The 11,791-nt window shown below is 38.6% G+C and overlaps 1 protein-coding gene across 1 annotated transcript in view; it reads right to left on the bottom strand.

Moving 5' to 3' along the window:
- DOCK5 (dedicator of cytokinesis 5) overlaps positions 1-11,791 on the bottom strand; it is an 82,761-nt gene that overhangs the window by 31,311 nt on the left and 39,659 nt on the right. Inside the window, exons 19-28 of the mRNA XM_085301027.1 lie at positions 10,889-10,986; positions 9,749-9,838; positions 8,478-8,578; positions 6,048-6,182; positions 5,237-5,348; positions 4,071-4,141; positions 2,979-3,085; positions 2,385-2,521; positions 1,565-1,660; positions 617-715 (exon numbers count right to left, since the gene is read on the bottom strand). Coding sequence (XP_085157153.1) covers positions 617-715; positions 1,565-1,660; positions 2,385-2,521; positions 2,979-3,085; positions 4,071-4,141; positions 5,237-5,348; positions 6,048-6,182; positions 8,478-8,578; positions 9,749-9,838; positions 10,889-10,986 — 1,046 coding nt within the window. The remainder of the gene's footprint in view (positions 1-616; positions 716-1,564; positions 1,661-2,384; positions 2,522-2,978; positions 3,086-4,070; positions 4,142-5,236; positions 5,349-6,047; positions 6,183-8,477; positions 8,579-9,748; positions 9,839-10,888; positions 10,987-11,791) is intronic.

Below are 11,791 nucleotides of genomic sequence, written 5' to 3'. Positions count from 1 at the left end.
TTGCTGCCAATCGAAGCAGGACATTCGGCTCTTTGGTTTGAATGAAAATTCAGTATTTCGTTTTTTGGYTATTATTCCATGAGACTTTATTAAAAGAGTACCTCCCTGTTTTTAGAAATTAATACAGATATGTTTTCAAATTTGCCATCTTTCTTTAGTTTAAATGTATTTTTAAAAAGCTTTTCAATCCCTTACTTAAATTCTAGAGGGGGGAAAAAAAACAAAAAAAGAAAACAAAAAGAAGCAGATTAAAAAAAATAGGATCACAAAGATAAAGAAAAAATGGAAAAATGAACTCTTCCCTTTTGTCTTCATACACTCTTCTGGTTCCTGACCTTTTGCTTGCACTGACTTAAAGAGACACTAAACATGGTTTTTACTCAATGTTACAAATGCTAATCTCGGGCTCTATAGAGTCAGCAACAGCCAGCCTGTGCACCCAGCAGGGGTGATGTGAATATATCCCTAATGACTGTGGCATTAGTTGCCCAGAACTCACTGCTGACRAATGTGGTATAATCACTCAAAACTGAATACAGTAACTTGAAATGACCTTTTAGAAGCAGAGAGCAATTCTTTATGGACTGAGCTAATCCCCACAGCAAGGCTGACTTACAATAATGTCTTGCCTGGTTTTGAAAGTATTGATGTAATGGCTATAATGGAAATCGTCCATCTGCCTCAGGATAGCTGTCATGCAGGCCACAAAAATACCCTACAATAGAAATAAAACAAAACATTTGATTATTTTTGTGTTAAGCATCATAAGCTCAAAGTGTGGCATGTGCTTTCAGGGTTCTGCCTCAGCATATACAAGAAACCAAAGTCCTGATGATCTATGTCCTGACATCACTTYGTGTGACTGTTTTCTCCTATAGTCCAAACCAGTAAAGGCTTGCTGAATTTCAAGTATGAAGTCTGGGAATAGCTTTGTTTTTCCACAAGAATCACAGCTTGCAAGAAAAATACACCCTTCAAGCAATGGAATATACTTATATATGTGGATTACATACTGGTATAGTGTTGTCTTGACTTGTGTCATTAAAAATAAACAAATAAAATATTGCTAAAGTATTATTTTTCTATCTTTCTGAACACTAAGCACAGTGTGGATTAGAATACATCGATTTTCTTACACCCTCTAACCACAGTGCCACACAACAGTCAGAAATGCAACTTAAGAAATGTCTCATTCTTCAGCATTTAATCCTATTTTAGCAAAAACAGAATACACGCATCTTCTTGGCAAGGAATGCTCGTACATTAGAGGCTGAGATGAAACCAAATTCTCTATGCACAGAGGCCAAAGCTAATTTGAAATCACAGTCAGCTATGGCTTAGTTCAAATTGCTGCTAGGGTAGGACAATTTGTATCCTAATACTTGTTCCCAGAAAACCACCAAAAGCCATGCTTAGTGGTAGAGAAACACTACAGGAAGCAGAAAGATTATTTTATAAGGTACTGCCACACACTGAAATTCCCCAGAGAATAAACTGTACCATAACAAAGTATAATAGGAAGAAATTAAAAAGCTAGTATCTGAAGTAAATAAAAGGCTCTCACAATGTGTGGAGACTGTCTGCTCATTCCAATCACTGTGCGGTTTATTCTCCTTAGCAAGCGCTCCATGATCAGCTGGATGTGGACAGCAGTGGGCCCCTAGAGATATTCAGTAAGAACAATCTGAGACAATTCTTAATATGAACTGTTCTACACAGAGCTCCTTGCATTGGAGGATGGTCTTGACAGTGGTTAGYTGCTGCCAGAGGATACAGAAAAGGGGGATTTCTACATATTAGCAATTGATTCAAATACTGCAGAGCTCTTATAACTTGGTGAAGAGCTCTTTATAACTGATCTATACTGACTTCATTAGTTCACTCTGCAGAGCTGAAGTGAACGTGACACCCTGATTTGGCAGTTGTTTGTCCTGAACARTCATTAAGTTCAAACTGTTCTTTTCAAAGAAGCTTAGAATCAATTTTCATGTCCAATACCATGAGTTACTGTGCATTCTAACTTAATAATGAGGACTATTTCTATTCCGTAACAGAGAAAAACAAACCAAATATTTAGGTGGCTTGCTCCAAGTAATTCTACTAGTCACCAAAGCAATTGGGAGTAATATTTTGTTCCATTAAAAAAAAAGACTGCAATTGCTTCTTGTACTGCAGTGGTAGCCACTGATTCAACCTTTGCACAGCCCCCCTTTAGGCACAGCTGCTTTATCTGTAATGAGATTCAAAGAAGTATACGGCAACACAACACAATTTCTGTRAACATCTGAACTTCATTATAAAGCATAAGCTGAGAACAGTTCTTTGCTGTAACTTCTCAAAAGAAGAACTATTCTCAATTTCCATCTCTCACAGTTCACACTCACCACATCTTTCCGATCTATGACTTCAAGAATATTGCTAAGTAGCTGTGAGCAGGCCTCATGGTCAGGCTTGTTTGAATTGTCATCCAACTGGCCACTTAGCTGGTCTATTAGTAGAGGAAGAAGAGCATCTCTGCATTCTGAAAAAAAAAATGAAACAGAGCAACACATCTTGTTGGTATTAGTGTTCTTCAGTATTCAGTATATATAGGCCCTATACAATAACTTTCTACTCAACTTTATCTTGGACACCAAAATATATGGCTAAATCCACCTGAGTTATCATTGACAGACTAGAAGAGACACAAATAATCTGTARTTATATGTATTGCATCAAATACCTCTGTCTCTCCTCCTGTCTCTTTCTAAATACATATATTGGATCAGGATCCTACTGTATTAGACACTGTATAAACAGAGAACAACAACAGACTCCATGGTTCTTTTAGTTTTGGAATCATTTTGTAATCATCATGGCAAGGAAGAATTGCAAATATGGATTTAAAGATGACTTAAACAACACGTAAACTTAAAGACATTTGTTTGTAAAGGCACATGGCTCCAGGCAAAACCCAAAGAGTGCAATTTGTTACTTACCTGACTGTTTAAACAGATCACTCTCCACTATCTTGGTCATGCAGTTTAGCTTCTGCCGAACTAACTGGTTGTCAGGAATACTTTGGATAAACTTGCTGAAGAGGACACTAGCGTGCAAACCCCAAAGCAAGCAGATGGTCAGTATTTTCACACAGTTTTATTCCATCTACACTGACACTCTCCTGCACCTGGGCAAGTCAAGCATTTTTGTCACTTTGTTCACATGTCACCTTCAAGTGACCACAGGCAAATTACTATAAGGCTTTACATTTCACTGCCATCAAACTTTTTGCACTAAAACCAAACAGTATGCATAAACTGCAGCCCTACACCCCTCAAAATGAAGTTTGCATCACAAGTAACACTAGGTATATCACACAAGCTTATAAATTGGGAATACTATCTAGCTGCCCTTCATAGCTAGCATAAAATACTTAAAATTTTCATACAAAGGGCAAGCACAAATCTGCAAATACTCAACATAGCACCGCTGAAACTTGAAACACTGCTACATATGATATCAAGAGCACATCCTTCCAGATGCCCTTCTCATCAAGAGTGATGGCTCATTTTAATCCTGGAATTCCATTAAATTAAATTCCACGTACATTTGCTGTCTGTCTGCTGCTTACTAGCAAATTATTTGTGTCAGAACAAGGAGACATGGAACTGAGGTTCTAGGCAAAGCTATAAACAGTGAAGAGGAGAAATCCAGTGTTGCAAGTTTCCTGAACAATTACAACTTTTGTTTTCCTGGCAAAAGTCCAGCTTTTGTCACACATTTGGATTTGCCTCAGAAGTAATGATTAAAAATTGATGAAAACTTATACAGTCTTTCATGATACAGCTTTCCAGTTCTCAAAATTTTGTTTTTGAACAACAATCTCGAAGTTCATAACAAAATACAGTTGAAACATATAGATTCCATTGAACTAAACTGACTTCCTCTAAAGCCCTGCAAACAGCTTCCTCAAATTCATGCAGCATGCACACCATCGTGTCATAATCACAGTGGCTCGTTTTAAGAAAGCTTCCAAAATCTTCCTAACAGATGAGTTTGATTTGGAGGACAAACAAACTTTATATAGTCACCTGAGTTCAACAGGGTCAAATACTAGTTTGACATCATTTATAATACTTGGTAAATACTTTAAAGCTGCACCCTGCAAGAAAAAACAAGAACATGAAACACTAATGGAAACAGTTAGACTAGCTGGTTCATTCTAAAAGGGTGTAAAACCTCAACAACAACACACATAGCTCACATGATCCATGGCAAATCTAGTTTCATCAAGAGCAAATAAGCAGACAGATAAGAGAACTTGCTTAAGATAAAATTTATCCATCTGAAGAGCTTTCAGCAACCGTACATCTGCAACACAGAGTAGAAAAGGTGAAGGAGGAAGGATTCCTAGCCAAGTTTAGTTTTTGCAAAAATCCTGCAATTCCAAGGATGAAACTCCTTGTAGTCTGACATGAAAAGCCCTAGTTAATTTAATTAGCTCTGTATATTGCCTGTGTACTCACTAACAAGTTATCTAGATACTAGTTTGGCTTTTACYAGTGCAGCATCCAAGCACCTGTGTGCAACAGCAACTAAAGATCTCTCTGGGTGATGCTGCAGAGAACTGTTTTCTTATTTACTTCATTGCTCAGTGTTTGCTGCCAGCAGGAATCCTCATTGTACAAGAATCAAAGTTGGGCTTTAAGTCATCCAAACGCTAATTAAACAGAGTTTAGAATCAGCCTTTTCTGCAGAGAGAGGAAGGTATGTTGGCCAAAAGAACTGAAACAAAGCAATCTAAAGGCCTCACCACATGGCTATTTTGCRCCTTCTCAGAGCCCAGAGAAAAGGCTCATATTCCAGGCCTCATCAGAAAAACAAGCAAGTATAAAATCTAAGACACATTTAGGAACCACTTGGCTTGTCAGTACTTTCATTCCCTGAGTTATGCTTATTATAGCAGTGGCCTAACATTTCCATCTCCACCACCCTCAAGCTTGTGTCATTGGTTGAACTGTCTTCCACCATTACCTCCTGGCTGGCTGTTAGCTTTCATCCTAGTAATTGCTGCAGGGTTTTGAGCTAAGCCAGAGTTACAGAAAACATACAGTTCATTAGAACAGACATTCAGCAGGATTCAGATACAACTCATCTCAATAGGTTTGCATATCTCAAAGTTTGTGCCTCTCCCCAATCCCTAGCTGATTAGTTGATCTCGTAAGAAATATTACCTCTCCCTGAGAATTATGCATACCTTAATCTTGACAGCCTCCTCTAAAGGCCGGTCCATTAGGACATTGAAGGAGAGGAACAGCTTGCGTATTGCATCATTAAACTCATCTCCATCTTCACTTTTCCCATAAAACCTACAAAAAGCAAAAAGAGCTCATTAATTTAGGCTAGGAATAGTGTCGCAGTAGTTGAGACAATTTTGTCCTTTGGAATAGTATCTTAACAATTTCCTTTTGCAAAGAAACAAGTGTAAAGGCCTTATGGAATTCTACAGTTACTATAGTAGTAATTTCCTGCTGAAATCCTGTGAAAAGCTGCACTTTTCTAACTGCTACTGTCTTAAACTGCATTTGTCTGCTGCAAAAAGCTTAAGGAAAATGAGAGAAGGCACTGCACGTGCATTTCCTTCAAAGAAAACAACACCTATGTGGATCATTTTCTGATTCCACTAAATAGAGAATTTTTCCTTAGGATATTTGAAATTATTGCTTTAAGTAATATACCTTGAGAAATCCTTCAAAATGCACATATTTTTTACAATAAGGAAGTCATTCCTTTTTTTGTATTTTTAATGAAGAAATAGGTTCCTTTTCAGTRCTCTCTTATGCAGCTTATAGTATTTCACAGATAACTAAAAGGATTCTCCCACTTCAAATTAGGCATTTCAACCTTTACTCATCTTTTTGTCTCCAGCTACAGACGAAAGGTCGGACACATTTCTTGATAACTCGAGAATGAAGGATATGCTGAAAAACACATCCTTTAGAGTGGTGCTGAATGGAAGCAACTTCCAAAAGGAGGCAAAATAAGGAAAGTAAGGACCTTTGCCTCACCTCAGGTACAATATTCGTGACTGAACAATGAATCGGAATAGGTACTTCAATGCTTTCAGAGCAGCAAATAGCAATTCTGTCTTGCTGGAATCGTCTGCATTTCCCACGTAACAGTTCAGTACTTTGGTGAGTTTCCTTTGAAAGTAGAAAGAAAAGGAGAACAAATATAGATGCAGTTAAGTTTTGCAGCAAGTCCAGTTTCCTTATTCTAGAGATGAACCACAATCTGATGTTTAGATAATAGACAGKGATTCCTGTTCACAGCTTATTTCATTTTGAAGCCTTTGGCTTCATGGAGTGTCAGATTTTTCAAAACCAGTTAATGAATTCCCAGGTATCTAAGCCCACACCATGGTTGTTAGCTGCATCTACAAATTCTAACCTCTTGATTTGCTTTTCATTTTCTGTAAAATGAATGGTTTAGGAGGCTGGAAAACCCATTACTACTTAAAGTGGATTCACACTTCCATATGTTAGAATCTTCATATGCACAAAGGAAAAAGTTTATGTGGAGCACAAAGGGCTTTTGAAGCAATACTTACTGAGTGCTTTGAGAACTGTGGACAGAAGCTGTGTAAGTACATTATTATTATTTGCTGTTTAGTCTCTGCAAAGATCAGACACAAGACCAGGATCCTGCAGCCCGTATTAGAAGGGCAGTGAGAGCTCTGGTAGCTAATATTCAGGCAAATCCCTCTTCTCTTCATTAAACAACTCACAGCATCCAAAATGGTGCACGAGTGATAGCTAACTATATAACAGATTCTGCTCTTGCTTGCTGTACTTGCCATACTGCCAGTATCTAATTCCTTGCTTTGTCAAATTTTGGTATTAGGAGCACATGAAGGACACTACACAATATTCTGGTCCACTTGGCATTAAACAGCTGTCACGTTATCAAGCCAAGCTGGAAAGCAAGGCAAGGTAACAACAAAGATAAGACACAGAATGCCCATTAATCAGACAAAGAGGTTTATTTATAGCAGAGAGAAATAAGAAGGATGAAGGAGACTACAGGGAAAGGAAACCACACACAAGCAGTGATTGACAGCTAGGGCAGGGAACAGAGGACTTCAGAGCTTTGCATACTGTGTTTACCCACAGATTTATCTTTAGGTTGACAGCCATCACTAGAAGAGGCTGAATGTTCAGGGTGGGAATTCATGTGTATTAGTAAAAATCCAAAGAGATTTTAGAGGGGAAAGGGAAATTGTTTTTTTGGTTTTGCCCTCCCTACCGGCTGCAGTTTTAACTTCTCATTTTCCTGTTACCATGACAGTAATGACCTTTGGGTTGACAGCCCCTAGAACAAGGGGCTGGAAGCCAAGAGATCTGGACGTTACTCAYGGCTTCTCCACCAACATCTTCGGCATGCTTGGACATGTAAGCCACAAGAAGGTGTAGCACTCAAATGCCTCACTTTTAAGCGCATGAAGTCAACAGAGGGACTAACRTGACAAAATTTGAACATGTACCTAATCAAATTTTGTGCATTGATTCTTTTTCCTTCCCTTATAAAATAGGGCTAAAAGTTTAACAAATAAAAGAGTCTATATGAGAGAGTTTCATTACATGAAAGTAATCTCATGTAATTTGCATGTTTAAGTCTCACACTGATATTAGCACTTTTCTGAGCTCTGTGGCCTCCACCACCTGCCTGGTTGCAAGCAAACAGTAGGAGCAAACACCGTTCTCTCTGCTGTCATTAACGACAACATTGTGTGCATGTTTCAGCCATGTATGGTTTCTGAGTCTCCTCCCCATGACTCTGCTCAAACGTGCACTGTGGACTGTAGCGCRGAGTATACAGATTATATTACTTCAAACTTTCTTCTGTTCAAAGTACTTAAAAAGGGTTGGGCTGACAAGCCAAAACACCTCCACACGCAGCAGTACRTATTAGACTCAACTTCCCACATGTTCCCTGGTTAACAGATTTCCCGCCACCCTGGAACTGAATAATGGTATTTCCATTACCTTCTGCACATACCTGTAAATTCCCCCTTCCCAAATCTTTTGGSAACAATATTAGACCAAAGTACTCAAGAGTTATATGGGAGAGATGTATACAGATGGACTGTATTAACTTGGTTTTCTATATGAAATCAGTCTGCAAAACATGAAGGTGATTTTACACACAAAGAATGTAGACTAGAGTTTGAAAGCATCTATACTATGCAGACTGATACTGGATTTTTCACAATATTATCACCTTTTCTTATAGAAAATTTTGACAATAAAAACTTCTTACAGTAAGTAGTTACAGGGTTTTTGTCTCTCCTGAAAGCAGCTAAGAATAAGGTGGAACACACAGCTGCATTCTCATGCAGTCTGTGCTGCCTCCTCTCTATCAGTGCAGTTTACCAAGAGCTTCAGTGAGACATAATGCCTGTGAAGAYAGCCTGTAGGTTTGTGGTTACCGATACTTACACATATGCCAGGGTTGCACTGAAGTGCTTGTAAATGTAAGTCTCAAGTACAGGGTTAAAATGCTGGAACTTTATGTCTCCGATCAAAGAAATAATAAATACCTGCCAAAAAAAAAAAAATCAAAAAGAATCAGGTGTACAGAGCTGCATAATCTTTAACTAACTGTAGCATAACTCAGTCTCTAATCAGGTCATTGTTTTGCTGGATCATTGTGGGGGAGTTTTTCCTAAGAGCATTAATGTTACAGATAATGTTGTTCACATTTCAATAGCAACTAAATACTGTGGCGTGCAACCACATCATTTCTCTGACAGAAGGTAGGTGGGTTACATCAGGATTTCGACAGGAACTCTTACAAATTAAGGTAGTTGCTCCATGAAGTGACAATGGTGATACARGAAGTGGCACTACTTGCAGTCATTATGTGACTACCGTCATAGCACAGGATTAAGTGGGCACAGAGCTGCTGAAGGCTCTGTTTTTCAAAGCAGGTTAAAGAAAAAAGTTCTGATCATTTATACTCAAAAATGAATTCACATGAGGCCCTTAACACTTTTAATCCTGCTRCTACAATGAAATGTATTAGAGCAAGGACATTCTGTCTCCCTATATTTATCCTCACCACCAATGTCAGATGGATGCATCTGACTTCATGTTTCTTCCTGRATTCTTAAATACATACTTGCTGAATAGCATTAAGTGTACAACTTCTTATTGCACTGCACATCAAAATAGTGCCTTTCAAACACATTAAGCAGCCTCTTTAAAGAAGCAGCAAACTCTTTATGAAGCCCTTTGCTCATTTATTACAATCCTTCCCTGATTCAGGGAAGCACTGACCCTTATTGCATAAGGACTGGGGTAGTGCTTAGGGTATGAGGATTCTATTCCCACCACAGCCATAAACGCTCCACTGTGAGCCTGGGCGAATCATTTCACTTTGCACTCTAGATAGATAATCACAGAATCATAGAATGGTATACTGCTTTTCTCTTTTGTAAATTACCTTACTGCTCAGCAGTTGAACAGATGAAAAAGTTATCTGAACAAATTACTTATTTATGTAAATGATTATTCTTTGTGGTGATTAAAATTGTCATGGCATATTWCACCCCAGCTCCTGAGAATTCTTGAAAATGCCTTAAAAGAGTCTTGAAATATAATCTATTTCTCAGAATGAAATTCACCTATTCAATGGAAGCAAGCAGCAAGAACAGACTGAAAATGGGACTAAAAACAGATACTCTAAATTCACCAAAAAAGTCACTCACCAGTGCATCAAACACAAGGAAGTCATAGGTTTCATTGTCTGACATTTCCATCATTATGTTGAAAAGTGCATCAAGGGTGTCTTGCAAAAACTAGAGACAGAAAAATCACAAAAGGGTTGGAAAAGACTACCGCTTCTGGAATCCTGCACAGATGCCTGCTCTTTTGGATCCTGTTTGCCCTTTTGGGCTARCCCAGTTGAACTGTTAGAGTTGTTCAGGAAAGAGCATTTTGAAATGGGATCTTAATCCTGGATTCGTTCACATGTTTGTCATGACTGCCATGCTATTCTCCAGAGTTACAGGAGCAAGGTCAGAAGGAAAGCTGTAGCTRAGTACCTCTGCTGCAGAAGGATCTTACCTAGCTGAATGTCCCAGCTTTCTTCTCCAYCCTGCTGCAGAACAGAAGTGCAAGTACAAAGGCAGCTGTCCACGCAACAGAGCTACTGACTGCACTTAATTTTGTATGTGTATAGTTTCAGCTTGCACTGGACCTATTTAACTACATAAGATGTACTAAGGCATGGCATTTTACATAAACACTGGTTTGCAAACACACAGCCTTTACTTCAGTTGCTCAGCAGTTAAACAGGTAAAATCATATCTTGCATAATCCCGAAGATCCACCCTTGTAACCACASGGAGTCTTAACAAAGCATCTCCTACCTCCCTCATATGGCTCTTTGCAGTTCTGATTCCCCACATTTCAGGTCTAATCCCCAAGCTACTCTGACCAAAAGCTCTTTGGGCCTTCTCTGCATTCTGTTCCTAGCACAGCAGGTCCTATTCCCAAAGGAGGCCCAGTGCCACTACTGAAAGTCGAGAGTTGAGTTTTGCAGCTATATCCTTTTATCTCTTTTATTTTTTTTATTATTTTATTTTTTTTGTAAGAATGCAAGTAAAAGTGAGGGATCTCTACCTGATCCTAGAAACGTTTAATTTTTAGGCAGATGAATTCCACTAATGAGAGATCCTGGGTCAAAGGTTATCTTTTTTTTTTCTCCCGTTGCTCAGCAGCTAGACCAAYAGTCCTCTTATTCTATATACAGAGCTTTTGCATACAGCACAATTACAGTCCATCAAGGTTAGCATCAAGCACATATGTAAGTGTCTGCATAAGAAGACTCAAAACTTTACACATACCTTTACAATTTCTCCTCCTTCAACCTCCATTAGCTTCTTCAGGTTGTGGGCTATGTTCTGAGAGTTAGAACGCCAGTTCAACAAACCTAGCAGGTCAACTAGCAAGGACAGAACATCAGCAATTAGAAACAAATCACAACAAAACAGCTGACTTCCTCTAATGGTTGCAGAACAACAAAGTACTAGAGGTTATTTTTAGAATCAGCTTAGAAAAAGTCACACTGCCGTGCACAGAACATTACCTTGAGATGGCTCTGTCTTTGCAAGAAAGTTAATTTTGCTATTAATGGAAAACTTTGGTGGGATTTTATAACCTAAGGCATTTAGGCTTTTCATGCTCTTATTACAGCATATGACTTTTCTGACAAATGTTCTATGTTTACTTTAGAGCAGTCTCTTGAAGATGTTTCTTCAAGTTATAACTTAAACATCTTGTATGAAGTACATTAAGTTGCAGACTGTTTATCACAGTTCTGGGTTATCTTAGGACCTCAAGTTCAGGTACAGACTACAGCTGAGGCTAGCTAAATAGTTCACCAGGTTTCACACATATCTCCAAGCTACTGAAAGTTGTACATTAACACTGGTCTGCAACTAAATTAATTTAGTACCTTCAAATTAAAGCATACATGTGAAATATACAGCCTTGACAAGGAATGCCACAGTCAGAAATACTATGTATGTGTGGGGAGCAATGGAGGAGAAAGATGTAAACTTGCTGGACTAGCACTTCAGCCTGGATGATGAAAGTCAGTCAGTCCTCATGCACATGGATATATCAGTATGGCATTTAGCCTGAGCTAGCAGGCTTTAAATCTACTCAGACTGAGAGTAGAGCAGTTCATGCCTATCTCCAACAGTTGTACAGACACATCTTGATGGAGCCACAGCTGGTGTCAATTT

Source organism: Rhea americana, unplaced genomic scaffold (assembly GCF_003343005.1).
Source record: "Rhea americana isolate MKP2758 unplaced genomic scaffold, rheAme1 scaffold_171, whole genome shotgun sequence".
Taxonomy (NCBI): Eukaryota; Metazoa; Chordata; class Aves; order Rheiformes; family Rheidae; genus Rhea; species Rhea americana.
The sequence above is the reverse complement of the archived record's forward strand: the minus strand, read 5'-3'. Positions and strand labels throughout refer to the sequence as shown.